General features: G+C 38.2%; 1 protein-coding gene across 1 annotated transcript; it reads left to right on the top strand.

The window, feature by feature from the left end:
- The first annotated feature begins 380 nt into the window (after positions 1 to 380).
- On the top strand, positions 381 to 5894 carry LOC149776276 (uncharacterized). Its single transcript, XM_089942713.1, has 2 exons — positions 381 to 1770; positions 3498 to 5894. Exons 1-2 carry the CDS (start codon positions 1455 to 1457, stop codon positions 4574 to 4576), a joined length of 1395 nt encoding a protein of 464 aa, XP_089798839.1. The 5' UTR covers positions 381 to 1454; the 3' UTR covers positions 4577 to 5894.
- Positions 5895 to 12158: the final 6264 nt, after the last annotated feature.

Raw genomic sequence — 12158 nt, 5'->3', positions numbered from 1 at the left:
AATATCTCATTACTTAACGATGTTACGTACACGGATTGTGACGCTTTATACAATTCTTTTAAAATTTAAAATTAATTTTAGAATTACCCTCCCCTCAACAAAAAAAAATTTTAGAAGAAGAGAGGGAGGGAAATAAATCGTGGTTATAGATTAGCTTACACAAATTACATCCCCTGATCAATGGTTGAAGCGGATGAGAAGTAACATTATAAGAATATATGGAATTTTTTTTAATGATATAAGTTTTTTAAAAAGCTTTCTATTCCCCTGATTTTATCAGGCCAGGCGTTTAAACTTGAATGGAAAAAAAATGACCCCACCACCACCACCAATACCCATCCCCAATCTAGTCTTAATCTAGTATCAACAATGCGATTATAATCAATCTCTGAAAGAGCGATATCATTATTGTACCTGATATGACTTACAATAGCCACACACCCTTTATCCACCGTTACGGATCACTGCCATCTCACTTCTGCCTGCGTGGGTTCGAGTCTCGGATTCGGCTAATGTGGTTATGTGAGAAAGTTTGCCAGTAGCTTCTCGTGGGTCGGTGGTTCTTTCCGGGGTTTTCCCGGGTTCTTCCTCCACCATTTATACTGGCCGTCATATATAGCCTATCCTGTGCTGAAAAATGGAGTTAAACCCTACAACAACAACACATCCCTTTTCTACGTATCCTAGTCAGCAGTGACAGTAGGTTTATAGTTAGTATCTATACAGTTCAAGAACAGTAGTTGTTCTTAAAATAGCCAACATTTAGAAATGCCGCATGTATCTATTCATTGAGCTGATAGTAACTAAGATAAAAGGCATTTGACATAATACTTGCAGCATTCCATGTGCGAATATTAAAATAGCACCTACTAACCATCTTTATGCCGGACTGAACCCACCAAACAACAATGAACTGGAAGAATTTCATGATTCTTTGCACAATTGTTTATTTCTAGTAGTACCCATTATTGTTTTTTTTTTTTTTTTTTTTTTTTTTTTAATAAAACCGTAGCAACTGAACGAAATAAAAAGCGTTCAAGGTTGATGTTATCGAAGGTGGCTTGGAAATCAACCAAATTCTACTGCAATAAAGTTATATTACCTGAGATTTTTATTGAGTTGTACATTACACCTATTTGAAGTTATACACTTTGGCGAAGACTGAGATGACACTAAATGATAAGTTTAAATTTCAAAGTAGAATTCATATCAGGTGAATTGGAACACAGCAAGCCTATAATATGTATTTGTCAAGGGACGGTATTCTATTGCAGCGGCGTTTGTTTACATTAACTGTCATTGGCTGAAAATGAGTATTGACGTTTCAAGATATGCATACGGTTTTCTTCTTCCTTGTTGGGTTTTGAATCGTTTTTAGATACGGAAGAGCTTACCACTCTTGGCATTGTTTTTTCTTACACTAAAGTGCAGATATTAGCTTTCTAAGCAAGATCATGGCTCATTCAAAAACATTCTCAGGATCTGTTCTCTCGGTTCAGTTTAGTTCTGACTTTGTTGATGACGAAAATTGTGAGCTGAGCTCGGACTTTGTAGTGGATGCTTTGGAAACAACTGGCACGAAGGACAAAGAACCACTCCTGTGTCCATTATGTGGGAAGGAATATCAGATTTTGCTGAAGCTGCCTTGTAGGGATACGATCTGCAATCAGTGTCTTGCAGCTCATATCATAAGGGATATGCCAAACAGGCAGAAAAATGATGGTTTTGAGTGTCCAATTTGCAGAATAATAACATACCCACCTCTAAAAGGTAACACGCACCACCACTACCAATAATAATAATAATAATAATAATAATAATAATAATTTTACAGATCGTGTTGTTTGTCGTAGGATTAAATATGACTGAACTTAATAAAAAGAATTTACTATTGTTATTTACTAAATAGAGAAAGCGATAAAAAAAATTGAGTGTAATACGAACGACTCATGAATATTTTGAAGTGCGGAAGTATTTTAACCCTTTATCTTACATATTTTCGCAGCATATTAAACCGGAAATACTTTATATATCTACCTACTTACTTACGCCATTACATGTACTTTCCAATCTCCCTTCCATTTTTCTTCGTTTATTTACCTACCTGATCTACATGTACATTAACAATAAAATTAGATATATGATGTCACTATTCCAATGCCCCATGGTTGTGCTAAATGTCCATTTAATTAGGTCTCATTTTCAAATAAATTATATTCAAAATTAGTATGATTATTATATGAAAAAAAGGATGCACATGCATGCATACATATTTACCGAAGTGCAAACTGACTGAATAGCAAGAATATATACATACATGCGGACAGATAGATGGACAATCAAGCATGGAGGTTATGAAAGGTGATATATTTTCTTATGCATGCACAGCATAAAGACAATTAGCCAGATGTGTAGACTGTGAGTGTGATCTTACACACACACACACGCGCGCGCACACACACACACACACACATCCATCTATTCATTCATACACAAACAGACAGGTAGACAAGTAGACAAACATATAGATTCATAAAAAGAGGGTTTGCTGTGAACCAAAGTTGTTCGTGACAGACTGACTATCTGACTGCATGAATAAGACAAAAACTTTCGGTATTGTCGCCACCAGATCAGTATATATATATATATATATATATATATATATATATATATATATATATATATATATATATATATATATATATATATAATTAACTTAAGCGAAGTTTTAAGCTGGGCTCCGCTTTAAACGGTCTGACAAAAATAAGTCTGTTCTGACCAAGACTTGGGGGCCCCGAGTGGCCGAGTGATCTAAAGCGCTCAACGTTCCGGATCACTGCCATCTCACCTCTGTCTACGTGGGTTCGAGTCCAAGGCTCGGCTAGCGTGGGTACGTGGGAAAGCCTGCCAGTAGCTTCTCGTGGGTCGGTGGTTCTTCCCTGGGTTTTCCAGGGTTCTTCCTCCACCATTTATACTGGCCGCCATGTATAGCCTATCTTGTGCTGAAAAATGGCGTTAAACCCTAGAACAACAACAACTGATCAAGACCTGAATCAAACCACTCACATGCAAAGATGTAAATCCTGGTTAAAAAGAAAAGAAATGTATTTTCATACATTTTTTGTTCTATTTTATAGTCTTAATTTTGTATTTCTAACAAAGAATTTTAAACAATCTTAACATTTTTCGTCTATATAATGGTACAGTTCCTTTTTTGGTGATATACCATTTGCTTGCGTCCAGGAATGCTCTCCAATCTATCTTAACTCATTTGATAAGATGAACCGTTTTAATGATCGTCCAAATGACCCCATCTCTTCTAATGCAGTTTACTTGGATTAACCATATGAAAAAATAACATAGTCCCTTATCTGCCGACGCATGACTGTTATAGGTCTATGATGTTTGCTGTAATATCCGACTTATTCACAAGTATAGACGGTGCATGTAGTAGCTTGCAACACAGTTTCTAACCCTTTTCCTCTAACTTTTATCAGGAAAGCCAGTAAAAGACTGGGTTGACCTGTTTCCAACAATTAACGACTTCCTGGATGAAAGGATTATCAAAGTGGACCTGATGTGTGAAATCTGCAAGACAAAATGTATATATAGAGAAGCTGAAAATTATTGCGTATTTTGCAATAAGTTGTACTGCAACGTCTGTTTCCAAAACAGCCACGATTCTCAGTCCGTCAGGTCTCATTTGCATACACAGTTTACGAGAGAAATGTTACTAGCCTCTTTAACTCGAGTGGGGAGCAAAAAAGAATGCAAAGTGGAAATGGTAAAAAGCATTGACTCACAAAGTCTCACGGGCGGCAAAAAAGAACAGTGGATCACTGGAGGAACATTTCTGCCGAATGGTGATCTGGTTCTCATTGACTGCAGGAACAATCGGTGCCTCTTTTATGATTCTTCCTTTAAGTACCTGTCCGAAAGCAGTCTTCCAACCGAACCCTGGGATGTGTGTCATGTAAAAGGCAGGCAGGTAGCAGTGTCGATTCCAAGAAGTAAAGAGATCATATTTCTGTCCATGGGATCTAAAATAGAACATGACATGACAGTCTTGTGTAACATTGATTGCTGGGGAATCGCCTCCATGGACGTACAGCATCTGATAATATCTGGATATGATCGACTTGAAAAGAAGCACTGCTTGTGTTTTATGACTTGCGATGGGATGAAGCAGGTAATACGTCATATGCTGCAGGGCGAAGGTATGGCTAATTACATAGCAGTCAATGCAAGCAGGACTCGAGTGTACTTGTCTAGTTCGCAAGCCAACACTGTGTACTGTTATGAGATAAATGGAAAGTTCATCTTTAAGTATCAACACGAGCAATTAATCATACCGCGTGGACTTGATATTGGCGAGAATGAAACCATATATATACTAGGAAGTCAAAACAACAGTCTTCACATAGTGACGAAACACGGGGAAGTTCTACAAGTTCTAAGTGCAGGATTGCCGAAAGAGCCTCAAATTGTATGCTTTCACTGGAGTAAAACACAGTTCGTTGTAGCTGGGACCCATTGTTCTTCAAGTACATGTCGTGTGTTTAAATTGCATGGATAAAAAAATAAATAAATAAATATATATATATATATATATATATATATATATATATATATATATATATATATATATATATATATATATATATATATTTATATTTATATATAGTGAGCTTTGAAAAGAAATAACACATGGTTGTTTACAAATTATGGTTGTTTACAAATTTCTTCATATTTAGCATAATCCCATCTATACCAATAATATATTTATTGGCATGGTCAATTAGTCAAATCAAGACCATTTATTTTGCACAATTTCAAAGTTAGCTAGGCAAAGGTGACCCCCCCCACACACACACACACTTTATATCATCAACTTTATATCATCATCACTGGAACAACAATACCTGGTCAGGAATTTTCGCCTGTGTGTCAGACTAAATTTACTTTATAAGTAGAACATAAATGTACTCTCTTTTTAAAAAAAAATAATTTAAACAAATATGTGTAAGTGTAAGCTTTCTCCAAGGAAATTTTGCATCAGCCATCATGTCATCAAAATAACATCGTGGAGCAAGACATCTAAGATCTAAGAATTCGCGACGGTCTACATGGCACTAGCATTTTGTTGCTGTCGCATGTGCATCACTTTTCTACTACGCTTATCTAAATAGAACTGTACTTTCTACCGCATGTGCATCACTTTTCTGCTACGCTTATCTAAATAGAACTGCACTTTCTTAGTAGATTATTGCTGTTTACCAGTCATATAATGGATGGCATAAGAAATACAATTATACGTTGATTATTGCTGCTTGCAAATCATATAATTGGATTGCATAACAAATACAAGTATACGTAGATGGCATAACGAATACTATTATACATAGATTATTGCTGCTTGCAAATCATATAATTGGATGGCATAACAAATACAAGTATACGTAGATGGCATAACGAATACAATTATACGTAGATGGCATAACAAATACAAGTATACGTAGATGGCATAACGAATACTATTATACATAGATTATTGCTGCTTACAAATAAAGTATAACAAAATATTTAAACGTTTTATATTCAGTTATGCTTCTTGAAAACCCAATATGTGAAAAAATAAAATAGCACACGTTTCATTTTCTCCAAAGTTATGAAAATAAATGGAAAATATTACAATGGACAGTTAATAAAGGCATTTGTTTAACAGAAGTAGACGTCAACTTCCAGGTAACCCAATGCATTTTTGGAACCTTTTTGGAAAAGCGCCAGAAAGCATACCATATAACCTGTTTTGATTTTCCGAAGGATATATTGTCGTCTTTCTTCTTGTATATTAATCGTTTGAATGTGGCAAACATTAAACTTTGTAATAATGAGTTTAGTTTTCTTTTAGAGCCACTTTTAGCACGTTGTCGACTATATTTTACCTGCTAGACCAGCCCAGGTCAGCCCTAGTCGGCTGCCTCGGTTTACCATTGGGATATGCATATAGCTCCCATTTCCTCTGCATGATACGGCCAAAAATGTAGGTGTTGCGAGTGCAACCACGTGAACAACAACAACAACATCATTCCCGTGTCTGGCGGAGGAGAAGACAGAGGGAAGTCTTCAGGGTTCCACAAACTGAAGCTTGGAATGATGAGGCTACACAAACTGCCTACGTAAACTCCGCAGCACCAGTCTATTGGGATAATGACTGGAGAATGCGTTGTGTGTGGTGCCGGGCCTGGGAGACGTCACCATTAACCAGGTGCAACTGGAGTTTAAAAGAAACAGCCCTTCTCAGGGCTACCCCAATACTCTAGAAAAGAGACTATTCAAGTTGCCAATTTGAGTGAGTGTGGAGTAGTGTGATTACAAACACTCACTCCTTAAAGTGCCGTTCAAAACGTAACAAAAACAATATTTATTACAACGCTAATCCTTTACCTGGCATGACGATCCGTATCTAATAGGACACACACACAGAATTCCGTATCTAATAAAACACACACACACACACACACACACACACACACACATCGTAATTCACTCAACTAAGCTAGTATGGTCAGTTCGCAACCTCATACACAATCATAACCCTATTACCATAAATTGATGTTAATGTCTTTTCTAGTTTCTCCTCGCATTCCTACTAAAACCATGACATAATTAGACGTAGTATAGTGGGGCGATATAGCGCCAATGGGAAAATACATTACAGACCGCAACCCTTGGGCCTGTATAGCGTTAATATGTGTAGCGACAATGGGAAAATACATTACAGGTAAGATGACGTCACAGGACTGAAGATTGGTAACAATGTAGCAAGGGGCTGGCCTCAATCGGGAATGCAGAGTGGGACTTCGATTTATATAACACAGACAATAGACTACATACAACAGACAAACAATTATGCAACACACTAAAATAAACATGTTGAGGCAAAAAGCTACTCTTTTCGAGACATATGAGTGGCCCTGAAAATGGCTTTTGGTTGTCTTGTTCTAAATTCTTCTTCTCTTCCAACAGCTTCTTTTTGTCTTTTTTTTTTCTCTCCTACACTTTTTTCATCTTCTTTTTCTCATTTATTTCCTCCTCCTTTCTCTCCTTCTCCTCTTTCTTCCTCTTCTCATTTTCTTCTTCATTTTCTATCTTTTCATTCCACTCACTCATCCTTATTCTTTCCTCTTCATTCTCCTTCTTCTCCTTTTCTTCTTTAAGGAGTTTTCTTATCATTTCCTTTAATTTTCTTAAATTATTTAATTCCATCTTAATTCTATGGGGGTTATACGAATAGTGATCCTCGTCAAGTTTTACTATCATCTGCTCTATCATCCCCAAATTGTTGAGCACGTCTTGTAACTTCTTCATTTGTTAAGGTGGTTTGAAGCCATCTCCTTTTTTATTCTGTATAGAATGGCGGGAACGACGAACGCTTTGACTTTATATTTGTCAAGCACGGACGTGAAGGAAAACATCCATACACTCACTTTACATATTATCTACTATCCACACCCGAGAAGGAGAAAATAAAACCCAAAATATATTATCAATAACCACAACATACTATTAACACAGAGGTGAGGAGCAAAATCCAAACACAAATATACTATCCACACACGCGAAGAAGCAAAAAACATAAGCAAAATATACTATCCACACACGCGAAGGAGTAAAAACCAACCAATAATATACTATCCACACAGAGGTGAGGAGAAAATCAAACCCAAATTATACTATCAATAACCTAAATATTTACTATTCACACACGGAAAGGAGCAAAACGTAATCACCAATATACTATCCACACAAGAGAAGGAGGAAAAACTAATCCCAACCATACTATTTACACACGGAAAGGAGCAAAAACAAATCCTAATATACCATCCACACTACTCCACATTAACACAAATTGGCAACTTCAAAAGTCTCTTATCTAGAGCATCCGGGTAGCCATGAGAAGGGCTGTTTTTTTAAAACTCCAAAATCACTTGACTAATGTCGGCATCTCCCAGGCCTTGCACCACAAACACATCTCCTGCTCCAATATTGCTCCCAGTTCAGTCTTGCTCTTGCTCTTCCGTTTGTGGGATTCTGAAGTGTTCTTGTCTTCTATGCCACACCCGTGGATTACGGATTTGTGGTACTGCTAGTGTCTGTGGTACTGGTCCAGGTTGGGGTACTGCTGTTAGTGGTTGTTGTGGCTCTTGTGGCTGTCCTGCTGGTGCTGGTGCTGCCTGTGGAGGCTTCCTCACCATAGGCTTGGTTTCACCTGTCTGCCTCATGATCGGGTGAGGTAAGATCGGCCTTTTCGTTTCCCCTTCTACTTTCTTTTTCAACTCCTCTTCTTCTTTTTCTATTCTTTTTCTCTCTTCTAAGGCTTCCATGGTCAGCTCGTCCAGAAACCGCATGGCATATTCCAGGTGAATCTGGAGTTCGATGAGCTGTTCGAGTCTGCTGCTCCTTCTTCAATAGTGATGAATCAACGGTGGGTAGCCAGGCTGACGAGCGTTCCCTTTATATCTGTCAAGCACGGACGTGAAGGAAAACATCCCGTTACCAAAACTTACATTGCCCATATCATTACCCCAATAAATATGGATCACGCGGACTTAAAAGAAACACTCACTCACTTTTTCTTTACAGACATTAATTACTGAAAACGAAATGCTTTTAGTCATACTTCGAACAAAGTCAGACAAACGAAGTGTTTATAGACGCACTTCTAACAAAGATAAAAGAAATAATGTGCTTATAGACGCACTTCTGTTTTTCTAACTGACTAACGTACCATTGGCAATTGAATTAGCATCTCTTTTCTAGAGTATTGGGTAGCCCTGAAAGGGCTGTTTTTTGTGGTAGAGGAGAGATGAAAATCTTTTATCGTTTAAGACTGCGTCCCCGTCTGGTAGCAGGCTTTCCCACAGGAGAGGGTCTGCTTCTTCGGAAAGAGGATGAGAACTCTTTTGTGTCTACACGGCAGTCGACAAAACCTTTGTCTGGTTCCTGCTGTTGCTGCTGCTGCTCTCTCTCTCTCTCTCTCTCTCTCTCTCTCTCTCTCTCTCTCTCTCTCTCTCTCTCTCTGCTGCTTCTGAAGTCTGTACTTGTCCGTTTATTCTTCTTTCTCCTTCTTGAGTTCGTCTCTGAAGAGCTCTTCTATCAGGTCTTCAGTTACTTTCAACATTCTGACATTCTCTATCTCTTCGTGCTTTGGTATCAGGTTTGGCCTGATACGATGGAAATTTACGTAAACTTCGTTCAACTTGGCTAGTCTTGAGCACATCTTCATAGGAGGATGAGTCAACAATGGATGGTCAGACTGGAGACTACCCCGCTTTATATGGTTCAAGCGCCGACGCATTAGAAAACGTCCCTACACTGTTTAGAGTCGGAACGCTAAAATAGTTTGATTTGAGGGATAGAGAGAAGTCAAAGAGCATGGTTTACGATACAAATGGCAAACAAACGACATACGTCTCTTTTTCAAAACAACATTTTTATTGAAATAAGTAACAACTAATAATTAACAAATTTTTAAATTACCAATTCAATAAACAACATTCATTGTTTCAGATAACCATCTATTTTGGACAAGATTAACAACGTTGTGAACTGAAATTCGACTTCCATTGTTGGAAATCATTGGGCCATTGATCTACATCTACGTTTCCTAGCTAAAAATAAATGATGACCATAATAGTCACAAAACCATCGATCTACTTTCTCATCATTTCTAGAGGAGTGACGATCAAAATAAGTCACTAAATGTTCGAAAGAATATCCAAGACTGCGCTGATGAAGAAAATACACACACTATTGTTCACACGCCATGCAATCTGTATTTTGTAATTTCACATTATTGAATCGTGTCGTAGGAGCATTTCTTCTCTTAAAGTCAATGATATCGTCTTCCAAAGGGAGTAGTCCATATGAATCAAAATACTCCACACAGCCATCACGGGGAAAGTAGACGGCTACCCAGTGGGTTCCTGGGAGATGATTATCATCCGTGTTGATGACATAAGCTTGATGGTCTTGAGGTTTGCGATGAGGCAGTTCATCTTTAGCACACACAACAGGATTACAAGAAGCAGTGTATGAACTATGGTTCGAAATGTAATAAAGTTCCCAGGTATCCATTTTTGTCTTGTTTTTCTTCCCAGGTAATGATAAGTAATCAATTCAATCCTGAACTTTTGTTTGAAAATGTCTGACAAGTAACCGTTTCTTCGTTTTGTCTCTGCACTTTGAGCCAAGAGAGCTTCGATGCGATGGATCTCTAGAGTCATCAATGGAGGAAAGGAATGTTCACGCAAGTCTTTATACTACTGATGGAGCACGGTTTCTTCCCAGTTGAGACTCCAAGCTTCGTCCATACACTCGTTCAATTATTTTTCTTCACTCATCATCAAACATTTGTCGTGTTGAATTTTACTGGAATGATCGTTTTGGCATCATTAGCAATCTTTCCTGATTAATTCCTTTTTTTTCTTCTGCCAAATGTTTGGCAAAACAGGACTAAATGTTGTTCATGTTCTGGACATCTAGATTTCATGACTATGCCCTTTTCGTCTTTGTCTTGGGGTTCTACTTCCTCGGTCTCCTTCCATTCCATGTCCATTGATTCTTCGCTATTCAAAGAGTGATAACAGTCTTCCATCGCTTCTAATAGTCTAGAATGACTTCTCTCAAACTGTTGATTTATATCGTATTATCGAATTAGGCATACAGGATCACATTCAATGTGTTATCTGGGTGTAGTGGATTTGCAAACTGAAGTTCCACACGAATCTGGCCGGGTTTTATAGGGTGGAAATGTCCCTCTTCGCTGCCTTGGTCTGGAGTGAAATGAAAAGCACACAAAGCATAACTTCCTGCATAATCGTCGTACAAAATGCCGTGACTGGTGTTGGACCCTAACTGTCGGGTGGCTTCACCAAATGTTGACCGCTAAAATAATAGCCATGGGGAATTATCAAGTGATATGTCCATTTTTTAGTTTGTACATTATGTGTTTTCATTATATAATCTACATGGGTATTCAAGTACTTTTGCATTTGCTCGTCATGAACTTCGACCGTAAAAAAATTGATTTGGAAGGATATTGAGAACTTGTGTCGAGTTAATTATTTCCACCAAAGCCACTTCCCAATGGGCTTCATGATCTAATTGGATGGCCTGAGGTAATTTGGCCGTGTAACAACAAAAAGTGTTATTGGGAAACATGTCCATGGAATTGTCACTAGGCAACGTGAAGTAAAATTGGTTATGGTTGTCCATAATTCCAGAGTTCTGCTGTCCGAGGGGTCACTGGTTGCTGTTTACGGTGTTTGAAAGACTTCTATTACCTCTTCTTCCTTTAGAGGGGATGTGTCTCTCATGCCCACTGCGGGTGGTGTGGTGGTGTGGGTGATGGATTTTTCATCAAGGCCTTAAAATCTTTCAGAGTGGGTAGAGGTGTTTCGTCTAAAGCTTTATGGTGAAAGAGTTGTAGTCGTTGCAAGAGTTGACCGTACTTTTGCGATTTTTCTGTTTCAGACAAATAGTGGCGATTCGTCAATGACTGAAATTCGTGTTGTAAATGGGAAATCTCGGTCAAATTTTAGATTGGGAGGCAAATGGGGGTATTCCATCCGTTGTGTGTAAGGCACTAAGGCTAATTTTCGTCCTTCTGTTCGATTTCAAGGGTCACATCTGAGATGTTTGGATCCCAGAGGTCCTTTTCATGTTGCTCCCACGAGTCCTCCCAGCATGGGTCCAAATACTCCGTTCAACAAGACCCCTAACAACAGAGGTAAAATTCCTCCACGTTGTAAAAACATCTTCTTCTTTTGACGAATGGGTATTTTCTTTTGAACCATTTGGCGAAGAAAGTGACGATGTTTGGCTAAGCATTGTTTCTGGTGTGTAGACAGAGATACTATGCTTTTCAAGACGTTCAAACAACATTCGCACACGACGTCGATGAAATCTTTTGAATAAGTTTTTTTCGCATGGTGGAGAAACTTTCGACAGGGCGGACAACATGTCCCCATGTTTGAATAATGATGAAGCAGTCCTTTCCTTTTCTTTCGTTTGGGTTTAGAAGAAGGATGTTTTCCAGAGGGTGACATCGTTGGTTCTTCAGGAGCACAAAAACACTGATACCCTTACTTTGT

This window comes from Sinohyriopsis cumingii, chromosome 18 (genome assembly GCF_028554795.1).
Source record: "Sinohyriopsis cumingii isolate HCF-2022 chromosome 18, ASM2855479v2, whole genome shotgun sequence".
Taxonomy (NCBI): Eukaryota; Metazoa; Mollusca; class Bivalvia; order Unionida; family Unionidae; genus Sinohyriopsis; species Sinohyriopsis cumingii.
This window is presented reverse-complemented; position numbering and strand designations above follow the sequence as displayed.

Coding starts and splice junctions, on each gene's coding strand:
- LOC149776276 (XM_089942713.1), top strand. CDS start 1,455: ATGGCTCATTCAAAAACATTCTCAGGATCTGTTCTCTCGGTTCAGTTT. Junction 1,771..3,497: donor AACATACCCACCTCTAAAAG/GTAACACGCACC, acceptor AACTTTTATCAG/GAAAGCCAGTAAAAGACTGG.